We start from the raw sequence: 16414 nt of genomic DNA, 5'->3' as shown, positions 1-16414 counted from the left end.
ACCATATTCTGGTCTCAACTAGAAGGTCTTGCACTGATAGAGCAGTGTGTTATAAAAGTACCTAGGGAAGGGGGTAAACCCTTCCTCTAGCTGTCAGGATGGCTCAGCGACCTGAATACGCGCCACTCACAAACATGGTGCCTTAGGAGTCGAGTTTGAATCCTCCCTACAACCCAGATACATCCTTCCGATTCCCTTAAATCTAAGTACAACAACACGGTTCACGGTGCTCAGAAACGGTAGAGGTGCTGCATGTTGGCGCTATATCTAACCGGATTGTTCACAGCGCTCAGAAACGGTAGAGGTGCTGCATGTTGGCGCTATATCTAACCGGATTGTTCACAGCGCTCAGAAACGGTAGAGGTGCTGCATTTTGGCGCTATATCTAACCGGATTGTTCACAGCGCTCAGAAACGGGAGAGGTGCTGCATTTTGGCGCTATATCTAACCGGATTGTTGCTCTCTCGCTGGCTGAGGTACACTCCTTGTCGGTGTAATGTGCTACAGACTTCGCCGGTCATTAAGGCGCGCAGTGTGAGGAGAAGCGCGAGCGGAAGGGGGTCTGTGGTGCATTAGAGATCGTCCAGCCAGCGTCTGCCTCCCATTACTGTGCCGTCTTGGGATGGTCCCCATTTACACCGGTGCGAGCCGTGTGATATACTGCATGTGTTGGAAACATGGCGACAAGAGACACGAAGTGCCAGGACAATAAAAGTACTTGTGTACGGCACTGGGTCTTACTGTGCATACTTTTAATCCGTGTTTGTTTTCAGATGGCCCTCCCGAGAGGAGGGGGCTCGCCGCGGTATCCCTTTGAAGGGGGCAGAGTTAAGTGCCTGTGACAGCGCTGCTCCGGGGAAGGTCCGTCTGTCCAGTGATGGCAGAGCACGACGGATGGCGCCCCCTCCCCCTTAATTGCACTCACTGCACGTGTGTGCCATAGACCCATAAAACGACCGCAGGGCTCCCGGCTCAAGCAGCAACCTCCCTGCCTGAGCTAAACTGTCCTGAAGTGCAGCGCACGCGGGTGTGTGAAATCCTTTCACGCACTTTAGAACGTTTTGTGCAAGGTCACTGAACTGCGTGCCACTTCCTACAGCGCGGTGTAAGAAAAGAGAAGGGTGCGCTATGATTACGCCGCGGTATAGTAAGGGTTAATTAATAGACCACATTTCTTTAATGTATTCCTTACCCATCTGTAAGGCACACACACGTTTTACAATTCTGTGTTCTCCAGTTTAGCTGTGTAGAAGTAAAGACATCAATTTAAAAAAGTTTATAAATCCTCGAAATTTAAAATGTTAAGGGCTAAGGTAGGTGTCCAGTATAGCGCAGTAAAAGGTGTCATGCAAGTTTTTATTTCAATTTACCACCCAAGGGAGAACACATACACTGGAAGACGCGCTATGGAGATGCTCGCAACAAGGGTCCCCAGTCCCAACTCCCTGCCCCCCTTACCCTGGCACCGGTGAGAGGTGGATAGAAGGAGGGAGGAGCCCGCCCTCCCCCTGCACAGCTCTACCCCCAGGTCACCGCCAAAACAAACACAGCCCATCGCAAGCATCGCATGGCCATGTGCCCCGCCAGACGAGAGGCATACCCCCTGCAGAGAGGAGGCGAGGGAGCATCCAGGAGAGGGCAGCCTGTCACAGGAGGAGGAGGGGGAGAGTGGAGCAACCGGCGAACCATAGCCAAACGAGAGGAAGTGAATAGAGTACCAAAGACGGGAGATAGGAAGACAAAAAAGAGGGATGTGAATTAAGATAAAGAAGAAAAGGGAGAAGAGAAAGGCACATTGGAGGAGTAAAAATAATAATAGATGAAGGGGAGAAGAAATGGAACAAAATGTGGAAAAAGGAGGAGAACAGAAAGGATAGGCAACGAGAGAAAGGTGCGCTGACAGAGGCGGGAGTTTCGATAATAAACTTCGTAGAAGGCTTTGATCTTTCTGGATGAAAGCACGGCTCCACGCGGACGACTGGAGGGCTGCCCGTGGTCCTGCCGCTGCCTGTGGCACCCCGGCACCGAGAGCTCCCCTCTCTGCCCCCCGTCTTGATCCTGCTCCGACAGCGCCCTCTAGCGGCCGGGTCCTGTGCTTCGGAAAGGGAAGGCAGGAGTAAGCTGAGGCGACCGCTGGGACAGACACTGCCGCCCTTCACCCGGGCCAATGAGCGAGCGGGGCGCCCTCAGCCGCGGGGTCTGCCGCAGTCTGGGCTGCCTCTGGCTGCTTCTGGCCCTGGGACTGGCCTGGACCTACCGAGAGGAGGCGGAAGACTCAGACAGGTGGGTGATTGGGACCAGGCTCGCATGGGAGACTATAGCGCCCCCTAGCGGCAGCCTGCTGCGGTGCTGCCCTGGCGGAAACCTCACACCCGTGAGTAGTGTTTTAAATGTGTGTGGCGCGGGAGAAAAGTGAACTGCAGGTGAAGAGGTCATTATTCATCTAATTTTGAACACTATCTGTCTGTCTGTCTATCAGGATAGATCGATATATATATAGATATAGTTATCTATCAATATATGTCTATATACAGATACCTATATATAAATATATATAGATATATAAATATATAGATATAAATAGTGTTACCTTGGCAGACGTACACACCTATCTAACCTTAACCTGAACCTTTGTGAATATGTGTAATTTTTTATTTGCATTCACATGCTTGGTTTGACTTTTAATGCCATACATGTATGGTATTTTCCTACATGATTGGTTATAGTGAAGGTGATAAAAAACTTCGGGCAGGCCCGCGCTGCTGCTGACCAAAGCTTCTCAGTGTCCAGGGAAAGGCGAGAAGTTAAATCCTGGCAGGTCTTGGCATGCGACCTTTGCAGAGCATAAGCCGCACTTAATCATCATTTGAGGGGTCCTTCTAGATGTGTTCCGGCTCTCCCTTGTGTATTTTTAGATGTGCAGCGCCCTCCCCAAATAGCAGTCGAGAAACTGAAAAGACTTTACATAACCATGTTGTAGAACTGCAAACAACGAAGGCACAAAACTAACAGTAAAGCGTTTTTGCTTTAGACATCTAGACCATGTGAGAAAGTTTCCAGTTTGATGGCTCTAAAACTAGTTTGATTAAAAAGATTTCATATATATTCCCTTTTAGGGAGATGTGTTCAGAAAATAAGATCACAACGACCAAGTACCCCTGCTTAAAAACCACCGGGGAGCTGACCACGTGTTTCAGGTAGGACACTTTCAACCTTTCATTTAAAAACCATTGGAGAAAAAGCAACTATATTTTCTCCGCGAACAATTTCAATAAAAAAAAAACCTGGAAACATTGCTTTTCGCAGGAAATAAAGGCAAGTGAGTCTAGGCTGGCGGTATCACCAGGAGTAGAGCGCAGCAGGAAACAGTGGGTAGAGGCGGGTTTTCTGAAGGTCAAATCCATTTTCCAGCACTTTTTATTATTGGTGATACCTTTCAAGCCCAAAGGCAGTGTTTTTGTATTAATAGTCTTTTAGAAAGCTCCTGAATCCTACTCTTTTCTACAACCCTGTCAAGTAGCCTCACACCAAATGAGACGCGTTTGGCTACTGCTAGCCTTATACAGACATCGCTTCGACGCTTTGCCTTCTGGGACTTGTACTGTAGATTTCCGTTATACATATGGTCTTACACGTTGGTTAAAGGGAGTTGACCTTGCGGCGACATAGCTGTCAACTCACATCATAAGGCTGTTGTTTATTATTTTTAGGGAGGCGAGAGAAGGTGAAGCTAAAATAGCACTATGCATGGTATTACTTGTCGGCCTACGTCGTGAAACTACAAGCCCCAGCATGCTTAGTGCGGTAGACCGAAAGAGCAGCACTGGCCGATTGACATCCTCATGGCAAATCACTGTTAGTTGAATGCACACATTTCGCCTATTAATGGCCCCTTTGCGTGTGAATTGTATTTCCTGGAGGGTAAACTCCATTTCCATATGTGTAGTGTATATTATTTTCAAAGTGAACACTTGTGTCTTTCGAGTTGGCAGGGGGCCCATTTTTAAACTGTTTGCTTGTTGTGTATAGAAAAAAAAGAGTAGAGCAAATTATAAGCAGAGAGAATTTGCAGTGTTTGGCTGGCAGTGTCAGCGGTTGTTTGCCTTTGTTGCTCGGTATCTGTGGCCTGCTGGAGGCCTGGCCTTCTGGATATTTGGCAGTGCACGGGCTGCTCTTGAAAGCTGCATTCCTGGAACATATTTGATGCAGCTTCTGCTGAGCAGGAAATGCCGGGCTAGCTGATCAGAACGTGGATGTCCAACCTCACGTGTGGAGAGGAATACTTTAACTGTTGAACATCTGAAATATTCTTTTAGAGTTTTCTTTTTTTTTTAACAGAAACCCACGTGTACTTTTCTTTAGGAATGCTGGCCTGTTTAATGTGCACCTAAAGATGTTATGTTGTTGTGGTAAGCAGATTCGTAGAGCCTACTATCACCCGGGAGGGGATCCTGGTGCTGAGCAGATGCGAGTCTAGGCACACCTAGGGCCTAGTGGGACTACTCGAAAAGTCAGGTCTTCAGCTTCTTGTGGTGGCGGCTGGTATCTATGGACAGTGGTGAGCGGGCAAATAAATGGTGGGTAAAAAATAAATTAAAGTCCACTTACCTGCGACACTTCCCCCTCCTCACTGCACGTCTTCCACCTGCACTCTGGTGTTCAGCGCGGGACCCAGAGTAGTGCCTTAACCAATCCTGGCACTGCTCTCATGCAGCATGAGAGCAGCGCCAAGATTGGAGGGAGTGACTGCTCTCGGCACTCCTGAGGGCACTGGGGGCCTGCACTTGCTCTAACCCAGCTCTCCTAATACTGCTTGGTTAGAGGTTTCAAAGTGCACATGTCTGGCTGGCCATCGCAAGATGGTCAGCCAAATGGACATGCCCACTTTGAAATTAAGTGCCCAGCAGCCCACCCTTCTCCCTGCTGCTGCTCTCATTAAGACCCAACCCGTCCTGACTCTTGGTTCGGGGTGGGCGAAGGAAAAATAAAATGGTAATAAATTACCTTCATTGCCATTTTATTTTTCATTTCTAGGGCTTGGGGGCATTTTGGTTAGTGGGGTGACGCTCCTCCGCTTACCGAATTGAAGAAGTGAGGAGGAGGCGGCTCTTACGTGTAGGGGCCATTGGTGTAACACAACTTAAGAGGTCCCCCTGCAAGGTACGTGGAGGGGCCCACTCCGGACTCAATTGAGGAGCTCTCCGGCCAGGGAATTGTGCTGAAGAGGCCCCCTGGAGCTTAGGGGCTTCTCCATACCGCGGGGGCTGCCGAGCTGTGGGGGCTGCGGGGGCCTATGTTACGCCACTGATAGGGGCTAGGTCATTCCACATTTTAGGAGCAATGTAGGAGAAGGCTCAACCTCCGTATTGGGTTTCCGTATTTGTGGGATTTGTGCAAGTAGTAGTGTGGATGGGCAGAGGTGTCTCGAAGGCTTGTGAAAACTGATGCGATTGTTGAGGTGTGCTGGGCCAATGTTCTGTAGTGCATTGAAAGTGTGAGTGAGAAGTTTTTACACATCTGTATCTCTGGATCAGTTTCCCTATTTTATACCTGGTTTTCGGAATGGCAGGTTGCTTTGCTGTTTTAGTGCAGTCAACCATGGACCAGTGAAAGCACTACACACTTGCGTGCTCTCGGTCACGTCAAAAGAATGCTTCAAAGTGCTTTTGGTGTTGCAGTTGCCAAATTTGCTCTTAATCATAGCTGCCAAGTAGCATAATGTCACTTGTGACCCCTTCAGCAAGCCCTGGATTTTTAGCCAGCAACATGGTGCATTCTGGAGCTTGTTATCTGGCTTTTATTATTTAGCAGGGGGTCAAAAGTGTCACCAGGCAAAGTGCTTTCAGTTGAAGAAAGTAAGATGAAAGCGTGCCTCTGAAATTGAGAAACTCTACTTCACAAGTATTGTGCTGAATTCATGTGTCCGTGTTTTTGTCGATTTTTGATAAAACCCCTTCCATTGTTTTGTGTGTCTTGCATTGTTCAAGGGAAAGCCTGAGTAGCAGAACAGTTATTACAAATGATAATGTTGTGAGTGCACAGTTCTAAATGCCACGTAGTTGTATAGTCTTGGTTTCACCAGGCCCACCTATGTAATTAACATTAAAACATGGCATACTGAGATTCTGTTGGTCCATATTTACAGTAGAAAATAGGGTGGCCAGCAGTCCATTATCACTTCACAGGACACTTAGTATGCAGAGACATCAGATGTTCTTAATGTAGGGACGAAGAGGGCAGACTCTGCTTCATGAAGCTCATTTGTGAGGTTTCATTCCATATCGAACATTTAGATCTGTGAATCATCTTTATTTGTGTTCAGAAAGTTGCAAATCCAGGGATGGGGTGACTGAGCTTTCCGAGTGCAAGATGCTCTTACATTAAATTGGCTACCACTAAATATCCGTTGAGACCATTAACCTTTCAAGTTCTGCAAACTTCTGAAGACTTCGCTTTTCACACTTTAAGGCATCTCTCCCACCTTTTGCATTTTGTTTTTGCCTAAAGCTGTGAGAGACCCGGGTCATGGTATATGTTACACTCTCTAAAATTTCCCAAAAATGAATAAATAAAGAAATAAAAGTCTGCACTCCTCTAAATCAGGTCCCTGTTCTGTTTGAAAGATATCGTTCTGACCAGCAGATATCGAATTTGTCCTTATTAATGCACCATACGTATCTGGATTCCATTCCCGCTACCTGCTCCTGGGGTGAGCCTTGACGGCTCATGGTCACTATGGCATTGAGTATGGATAGACAGTAGTCGGCGCGCACATCACATGGAGAATAGGTATCGGGAGACCGAATACACAATAGGCATACTAGTGTCATATAAATCCTATAGGCCTCCGCACTGTGGTTTGTTCCAAGGTTTCTGCATATCTGTACTAGGCATCGGCATCTAGCCTTCTTGTATGCAGAGCAAAAAAACAGCACATGTTGAACTGTCTCTGAAATGTGGTTGCAAGCCGGGCAACCCTGAGTTAGAGTCCCCCCCCCCCCCCCAGTTATTTTTCAGGGCGCAAAGTGGCAATACTCCGTGCCTGAATAGTAGATACAGCTTTTTCCCACTGTAGATGCAGTTCAGTGTGTGCCTTTTAGATAAAAACTTTATCTAATCCCTCCTTGATCACTTTCCTAAAATATGCCCTTAATAAGCACTGTATCGTATATCTGGGCTTGCCTTTCAGCAGTGTGGCATTTTATGAGTAGGGAAGTCCTTGAGCTTTACCTTGAAAACCACTCTTAACCCAACTGTATTTTATTTTTTCTCCTCATGTAACTAAATTATGCGCTACTGAGCAATCACTTCATGAATTTATTCCTCTGGTCCTGATTTTGCTAAGATTTAGAGTTTGCAGAATAAGGCTGAACACTGGTTGTAAGAGTGAGATAGGGACCTTGACTGAAACCCATTGGATGTCACTCAGGGCAAGGCGGGGAGCACTTTGTGTACATCAAGTGGTGAAGTTAGGAGTACTGAAGCACTCAGTGCTAACTGGTAATCTCAGATCTCCTAATTGAAAAACGTGTTTAATACTGGGCAACTCCTCTTTCCCCTATTATCTGCCTTTGAGCTAGAACTTCGAAGCAGTTTCAACACAATCAAAAAGCATCAGGGGTTTATTCGGAGCTCGGCTCCTATGTTCTCACATGATCTAATCATACTTTCGAGTCAAAGGGGGTATAGTAGTCACCAGGTGAGCGCCTCGTCCTGTCCCTGGCCGATGAAACATCATAGAGCGCTATCTGGTATGCTTTTGACATTCATTTCTCCGAGTTAGATGAGTTAAAAGGCATTCTGACAACTCCGGGCCTCGCTATTTTCTTAACATGCTGATTTTGTGGCTCTGCCCCGAAGCTGGGGATCGGATGGTTCCAAAGTTTGGGTTTTATTATTCCCAGAAACCTTCCTCCATGTTTCAGCGGTTGTTGTTGGAGCAGGTCCGGGTGAGCTGATCAGAGATCGGCGGCTCCGATGCAGTGAGTGGGCAGGTTATGAAAGTGCAGGCGGCGTTAGTGACGCACAATGGTGTGAATTTAAGTGCTCCTATGGGGGGACTCCACCCTTTCAATTACTCCAGCTCTTAATTTGTTCTGTGGTTGTAGCTGGAGCCTTGGCCACCCTCCTCCATCCCACACTCACTCTTCCCGAGTCACCAGGACTTATTTTCCCATCATCAAATGTTGGCCCAGAGGGAGAGACACAAAGGCAGAAATGGGAGAAGGAAGATGTAAAGAAAGAGAAACAGCAACGAAGGGAGACATCGGTGATGAAAAGAACGTACAAGGCGAAAAGCAAGAGACAGAAAGTGTAGGACGCTGAAGAAAGAGGCCAATCAGCTGGTGTCGCACTGGTCTGCTATAGCGCCTTGACACCTCCGGGTACTAGTACGCTTTACAAGTGCCCTCCTTTCCATTCCTATCCTTTACAATTGAAGCACTGCTGATCGCCGTTTCCCTTCCCCGCTGCGCCTGTGCACTTTTTTAAACGTTCCTCTCCATCCGAAGTGCAAGTGCCTTGGAGGAAGACCCTCTCCACCCTGCTGTGTCCTCTTCCTTGTTGCCTCCTGCAGTGTCACTTCAGTAGATGTGCTTTACACCTTCCTCAAGTTGCACTTGCATCTGCAACACGTTCCTTTCTAAACAGTTCAATTAAAGATTATAAATTAAATAGACACATTTTACTGGCATGCTGAGCGGTGGTTCGATGGTCTTTGTCTATTTCCCAGGGGAGGCAGGCTGGCCCTAAAAAAACTAAATGTCTCCTATTTCCCATGCGCAATTTATTCTGCAGTTTCAAGGTGTGTGTCCATGAAGAATGTAAATAGAGGCAGAATAGGGATCCTGAAAGCTGCTGGCATTAAGCAAGAAGGGCAGTAGGATCTTAGTTGCTCTCAGCTAAATGTAATTTTGCCTGCTGGGGTGCTCTCTGTACTTAAAATGGAGGCAATTTTCCAGGACTTCGATATATCTTATCACCACAAATAATCTGATTCCTTACCTTGCCAGTTGTGCATTAAAAGTAAAATGACTTGAGACCTTTGGACTATAGCATGGCTGGGCTAATGGCAACGTGTCTACTGCATTATTGAGGGCTCCTGCCAAGTGCTGGATGGAGAGCAGTGGCTTTTTCTACAGTGCAATCAGCAACAAACATTTACTGCGTTCACTAAATGACAGGGATTTGTTGGAAGATGGCTTAGGTGTGGTTGCTTGTACATGGAGGATGCAGTGAGCATTATAGTCAGAAGCCGATGGAGGGGAGGAGCGGGTACCCTGTATGTGATTGACAGGCACACATCAGTTGGAAAAAAATCGGTTGAGGAAGCACAGTAGCGCCATGATACTCCATGTGGATTGGACAAGGCGCATTGTTTGTACTAGTGTTGACATTGGAAATGGATATATAATTAGATGAATCTCTTCATATGAAAATGGAACTACTGTTACGTTATGTGGTTTTGTTATGTATATTTTTTGTAGAATGCATTGTTCACTCAATGGAGTAATTTTGGTTTCGAGGACCAGTTGTTTCCAATGCTGATGACTTCAGTGCTTTAAATTGGCAGGTACTATTCGGTACCGTACCTTCACTTCTTTAATTTGAAAGGAAGAGTACCTGCACTTCTCAGCACTGCTGCAATACATTTAATGGGAGAGTATCAGCACTTCTAGGGGGAAAAAAAAACTGGTACTCTGAATAGTGAGTACCTGCACTTCTATATCTCCATTTAAAGCACTGGATGGATTACTTTGTTGAAAGGAAACTTTTCACCCTCTTCATAAACACATGATGTTAGGAAATTGTTTTAATAGCTAGCGGTGAGAAATCCACCCTAGTGGTGATATAACTGCCCCCATTCTGCCTTCTTTGTTCACAAAACGATAAGCAAGTCAAACAATCAATCAGGATTTGTAGAGCGCGGCTGCTTCACCCGTGAGGGTCTCGGGGCGCTGTCAGATCATGCTGCCTGTTCTCCTATTGGTTGAACATCCAGTGTCCCTTAGAAGAAAGAAAGAAGCATGTAATCTGGTAGAATCTCTCCACCAGAAAGGAAGCTCATCATTGGCCTGCTGGTGCACCACTCATGGGGACTTTAAACTGGATTCTTTAGGCTCTAGCAAGCCAGTAAAGAGCCTGCGGTGTTGATGGGGCTCTTGCGTATATTTAACAATTACAAGAGAATCTGGTTCTCATTTGGAAGACCTTCTACAGGAGTCTGTAAATTAAGGTGCTTGATTGGGCTGAAGTAGGGGCTGTATTCTAGTCACGTAGTGTTTATATGTGGAATGTCCTCAAGTTTCTGCGTAAAGGTGTATTCTCTCACTTAAAATGCATAACGTGTCAGTGAGCCCGCTGATCTAGACCTGCAAAATTGCGTTTTCAGCTCAAACTCAATTGAAGAAAGAAGTCATTTTGTGTGTTCTGCAACTCTTTATACTAGTGAGAATGAACTCCAACTGAATTTAAACCTCAATCATTGGTGGTTTTAAGTTAAAATATAGAAAAATGCACAAGACCAAATGCCAATCTGCCTGAGATGGGAACCTGGGTATACTGGAAACATGGAACAGATGGCTCTGTGGGTCTCAATCGTGATTGGACTCAGACGATTTAGATGGGCAGCTGCATAAGTGGAAGCAGCTGTGTTACTGTCACCAATTCATTTGGTGCTTTGCGGTGTAGTCATAACTCGTGGTTGGGGTTCCTTGTTGAGCTCATCGTGAGACTGACATGTGAATGATAGGCACAGCTAACAGGTGTTATGTCAGACAGACTTTTCTCCTGAGGAGGTCCCCCTGAAATTATTTTGTTGGTTGAAACGTCGACACTGAAGTGGGGATTATCCATTAGGAATAGATTCCAACCCTGAATAAGTATTTGTACTGAACTGAGTATTGAAATTGTGGATACCCCTAATGTATGTATGTATCATTTTATTGTTTCACCACGGCTCCTGTGAGTACTACTCCATCTCTACTTTTTTGATTCACTTATCACCTATTGGAAGAATAATCAATTGTGATCAATGTAGACGATCAAACTTGGAGTGTATTTAAACTTCATGGGCAATCACGATAGAGACCCATGGAACCATTTGTTTCCTGTAAGTTTAAAGAAAACAGAAAAAAAAATACTCAGAGCAATCGTATTGTCTCTGGAAACCAGTTTCCATATCTATGGTTCATATTTTTCCATAGTTTATGTTGGAATATTCATTCAATTGCCAGGTGATTTTTAAAACTAATATTAAAAGCCGAGACATTTTGTTTTGACCTGTGCAATAGGGTGATGATTGTTGCACTCTTCTTGTATGGTGGTACTAACTAACCATGGCCCAACAGATGCAGGAAACACTTGAACAGTGAAGGTGAAGTCTGCTGACATAATCAATAGAGGCAAATATTCTTGAATTTAAGTTTAAACTAAATAAACCATTTATTGGAATGGTAGTATATTTTTTGTGCAAAACTGTTACTAGATGACTAGCATTGTTAGGGCACAGAAAAGGGCAAAACATTACTTATGCCATTTTTCAAGTGCCATTTTAAAATCTGGTGTAATACGTACCCGGAGAATTACTGTTAGTGGGTTTTCTTTTACAATGTAGAATAACTTGTGTAAGCAGTCTTTGTACATAATATTCCCCTCAGTGCTTTATTTGAGCCGGTGGTTTCAGGTGCTTAACACCGGCGCTTAATTGTTAACACCAGTACTTATGACAGTCTGCCACATGGTGGCACTGTTTGCCTAAATTTGAGATTAACACAACAGTTGTTTATTCATTCAATATAAATTAAAATTGACTAATACTCTTCAGCCAAGCCGTTCTTAAAGCTATGGGGGCCTCGAATAGTCTGAAGTGTTACACTTGTAGAGTGTGATCTTTGGTAGTTCAGCAACAATGGGGTTGGCAGGGGTTACTGGGCCCGACCGTAGTGGTTGAGGTCATTTGTCATCGATGTCCTGGGGCCCATCCTACCATGGCTTTGTGAACTGGCCAAGTTCAGGCCCTTCCGCAGACTCTGGGGGACAAACTCCTGCATCTAATGCTATTTTTTACTGACTCGTGACCCAGCTACGAGAGAAAATCTGAATTTTAACACAACTCAGGATCTGATTTCCTGCTGTAATCAGGGCTTAGATATAGACTTTTACACTTTTCACCATGTGTGGATGCTGGTTTAATTATGTATACCTAGTACAATTTATATGTGTTCAAAAATGCAGCTATGAACTAGGGAATAAGCAAATTGTGTCTTTTTCAAACCTATGTCTGCATTTGTACATTCAAAATATTTTTGGTCAATCTGGCCCCAAGCAAGCATTGAAGTTCTTTAAACCTTTTTTTGAAATGAATAGCATTCAGTGAAACATGTATATATCAAGGCTTGCCAAACACCCATGTCTAATAAGTGATCCATATGTGCAAAATGAATCAAATATAGATATCCAAACAACACAACAAAAGTAGTAGTATAAAAAAGCACCAAGTGGTTTCATAGTATCTGTTCTAGGGCGAACAGGGAACTTAGAGCTGCCCTGTTAGTTTTCCCCAGAGACCCTGAACTTATCAGAGTACTAAGGCATACTTATAAAAGCGCAGTAAAGCATAGGCGGGACGTGGTTTTAAAAGAGCACTGGAGTAACCTGGCCTGCGCTGCCACGCTTAGCAATACAAACGGTTTCTGGTCAGCTACTAAATCATTAAGAGTGTTTGGCACTGTATCCATCCCGTTAAGCTGCAATGTAACAAGCGAAGTGAGGGTTGCTCATTTTTCAAAAATACATGCTTCGTCATCTCAATATGAAGACATCCTTGAAAATGATAATCCTGTCCAAATTCCAATATCTCTGACAGAAGTTGAGGATGCAATAGACCAAAGCTTGGGAAATAAAGCCCCGGGCCCGGATGGGATTCCAATAGACCTTATAAAATCTAGGTCAGAGTTTTGGGCCCCTTTGTTAATTAATGTTTTTAATAATTTAACAACAACAAAGATTCCAAACACCTGGTCCATATTGGTAATTGTCCCCATTTTCAAAAAGGGAGATAGATCTAAATCAAGTTGTTAAAGACCTATCTCCCTGATAGACAACACTCTTAAGATATTGGGGAGAGTTTTATTTAACAAGATTAGAACCTGGGCAGAGGATGCAAACATTAAATAAATGCCAGTTGGATTTCCGAAGCCACCTTGGAACTGTGGAACAGTGTCTGAATCTCAACTTAATTATAGGGAAATATACCATCGCCCGACACAGTCCCTTTTACCTGGCATTTATGGACCTTACATCCGCTTTCGATTTTGTTAGTTGATCCAGGCTCTGGCAATGCCTCTTAGATTATGGGCTGGACAAAGATATGGTGTACTTCCTAGCATATTTGCACAGGGGCCTCAGGGCTCGGGTGAGAATAAGCAAGGAGGGGGCAGTTTCAGGGGACATAGTAGTAGGTTGAGGCGTTAGACAAGGGTGCGTCCTTGCCCCACTTTTATTTATTTTATATATTATTGAGTTACATAATGTCTTATCCAACCAAACAACAGATGTCCCAATAATCAATGGTAATAAACTGCCCTCCCTACTATACGCGGATGAAGCTGTTTTAATGGGGCATACACCCAATGCCCTACGAATTTTAGTCAGGGGCTTTGTAGCTTTTATGAATAGTTTGAACCTTTGTACAAATATTAAGAAATCTTTTTTAATGTGTGTGGCCCTAAAAAATGTTCCATTAATACCATTACTCTGGGCACAGATTCTTTGTTATGCACCCGTACTTTCCCATATCTAGTTTTACAATTCTCAGATAATGGGTCCTGGACACCGCACCTGGCATATGGACGAACCACATTTTTAAAAGCAATAAACTCAGTTATAAGCCTCCCCGAACCAAAAAGAATAGAGGTGGTACTATCCTTACTTAAAATATATAGGGCACAATGTGTACCAGTTATGACTTACGGGGCTGAAATCTGGGGCTATATAAACCTGAAAAGTGTCCAGGCTGAAGAAAATAGATTTTGTAGGAGAATTTTAGGTTTACCGATTTAATCATCTACTTTCATCTGTCATAGTGAGCTAAGATTACCCTGTTTGGAGGACTATATTAGATCCCGCCCTGCCTTGTTTTGGCTAAAAGTTTGGCAAAATCCAGCAGCCACACTAACTAGGGAAATTTTGGCTGATTGCCTAAAATGTGACAGGGGCGGTGATATCCCGTGGATTGCGGAAGTACGGGCAAATTTGACAGCTGTTAACCTTAGCCACATTTTTTATAATGCCGATCAATTAGATAGCATTGATGGAAAGTCTATTCGCAAAATGTTATATAAACATTACGGGGACATAAGACATACCCAGGAGTCTATTAAGGTATCCGTGGGACAATACATTACAATGGCAGAAGAAGGAGGACCTCCATCCTTTCTACCTGCCAGCTATCTGTTAAAAGATATTACTCGCTGGGAGCGAAGCCTTCTTTTCCGCCTTAGATCGGGTGCAATACAATATTTATTGCGTTTCCCCTTAGGATATCAACCTAATATTGATGATCTGGCTTGCCCATGTGGCAATATAGGAAAACAGTCAATTCTGCATTTTTTGTTTTTCTGCACCTTTTATCAAAAATATAGTATGCAGTTATTGATACCGTTTTTTAGGTCAAAGGGGATAACGGATTTTAAGGTCGCCTATAAAATAATTCTGCAGGTTAAAAATGTTGATTTAATATACCGAGTATGTACCTTTTTGAAAATGGCTATCCGTTCACGCTCTTCCATGAATCCTTGAATGCTGGAGTAGGTGGCATTTTATATATACCTCTGGATTGTATTTTTAAATAGGGGAATATGTAATACAAAATAATATAAGGGCGCATAGAGTACTTTGTTTACAATTTTTCCCTGTTCCTTGGACATTGTGACTTCTATATAATGCTGCTATTTGGAATTTTAATGTTATTTATTAATTTGCCTACTCCTTACAATTTGCACATTGCACCTTGCACTTTAGTATTGAAGTTGCAATTGGCTCTGTGATCCTTGATTTGCACATTGCACTCTGGCACTTTAGTATTGAAGTTGCAATTGGCTATGTGACTTACTACTTTGTTTGCTCCCTGCATATTTGTACATTGCACCTTGGCACTTTAATATTGAAGTTGCAATTGTTCATGTGATTCACTAATTTGCCTGCATATTTGCACATTGCACCTTGCAATTTAGTATTGAAGCTTTAATTGGTTATGCGTGATATCCTTGTAATATTTTATTGATTAGCTGTAGAACTACACTTGGTTTTAAAATTTTTTACCGATTAAGGATTATGTAACTGACAATGAGAAATGCTTAAACGACAAGCTTGTAATAAAATCCATGTTTAGTCACAATCTTTTTATTAATGATGGATTATGTGAAATGAATGTACTTTTATGAATAATACATATCCGAATAAAAATCACGATTGATTGTATACCTGGTACAATTTACATGTGTTCAAAAATGCAGCTATGAACTAGGGAATAAGCAAATTGTGTCTTTTTCAAACCTATGTCTGCATTTGTACGTTCAAAATATTTTTGGTCAATCTGGCCCCAAGCAAGCATTGTAGTTTTTTAAACCTTTTTTTGAAATGAATAGCATTCAGTGAAACATGTATATATCAAGGCTTGCCAAACACCCATGTCTAATATGTGAGCCATATGTGCAAAATGAATCAAATATAGATATCCAAACAACACAACGAAAGTAGTAGTATAAAAAAGCTCCAAGTGGGTGGACGGCTAAACACCACAAATAAGTTATTGACATTCCAAATTAATATTTGTCATATGTTTTGCAGCAAAATGAATTCCATCTAGAATGCGCTGGATTTTCTATCATATATGAGAGTCGCGTATATACAGTCGAAATCCAGATGTTTGAGTGATGCTGATGAGATATTTCCTCCAGTGCTGTCATACCAATTGAGTAGGGATGCGTTACTTTGATGGAGGATATGTGCTCTGTTTTGGATGTGTAGGAAGGGGCGGGCCCTTTCAGCAGTAGCAGTCCAGTACAAAGAGTCTGTGTGATGCATTGAGTAGTTTTGGTTTGATAAAGGTATAAACATAGTACATAGGGGGATCTCCTATCATGCAAGTCTTAACAAACACTGTGAGAAATTGGGTTACTGGTTGACTGGGATGTGAGCCCTGGTCAAAAGCTTGATTTTAATTGCTCTGAAGCCACACCAAGGTTCAGGGCCTGAGAGGGACAACATTGGGGGACAGAAACTTGGAGCAGCTGGGTCCAGGAGCTGTTTGGAGAGCCGTTTATATCCCAGAGACATAGATTAGAAGGCCTGCAGGCTGAACCTTGGAGTCACTCTGGGGTCCTCGGTTGAAGATGAAATTGCAGGTCCAGTT

At 43.7% G+C, this 16414-nt stretch overlaps 1 protein-coding gene across 1 annotated transcript in view; it reads left to right on the top strand.

Annotated features, from left to right (window-relative positions):
- The first annotated feature begins 1722 nt into the window (after positions 1 to 1722).
- Positions 1723 to 16414, top strand: part of CCBE1 (collagen and calcium binding EGF domains 1) — an 885539-nt gene continuing 870847 nt past the window's right edge. Inside the window, exons 1-2 of the mRNA XM_078677273.1 lie at positions 1723 to 2283; positions 3117 to 3197. Of these exons, the coding sequence (XP_078533399.1) occupies positions 2168 to 2283; positions 3117 to 3197 (197 nt within the window). The 5' untranslated portion in view covers positions 1723 to 2167. The remainder of the gene's footprint in view (positions 2284 to 3116; positions 3198 to 16414) is intronic.

Source organism: Lissotriton helveticus, chromosome 2_1 (assembly GCF_964261635.1).
Source record: "Lissotriton helveticus chromosome 2_1, aLisHel1.1, whole genome shotgun sequence".
NCBI lineage: Eukaryota > Metazoa > Chordata > Amphibia > Caudata > Salamandridae > Lissotriton > Lissotriton helveticus.
The sequence above is the reverse complement of the archived record's forward strand: the minus strand, read 5'-3'. Positions and strand labels throughout refer to the sequence as shown.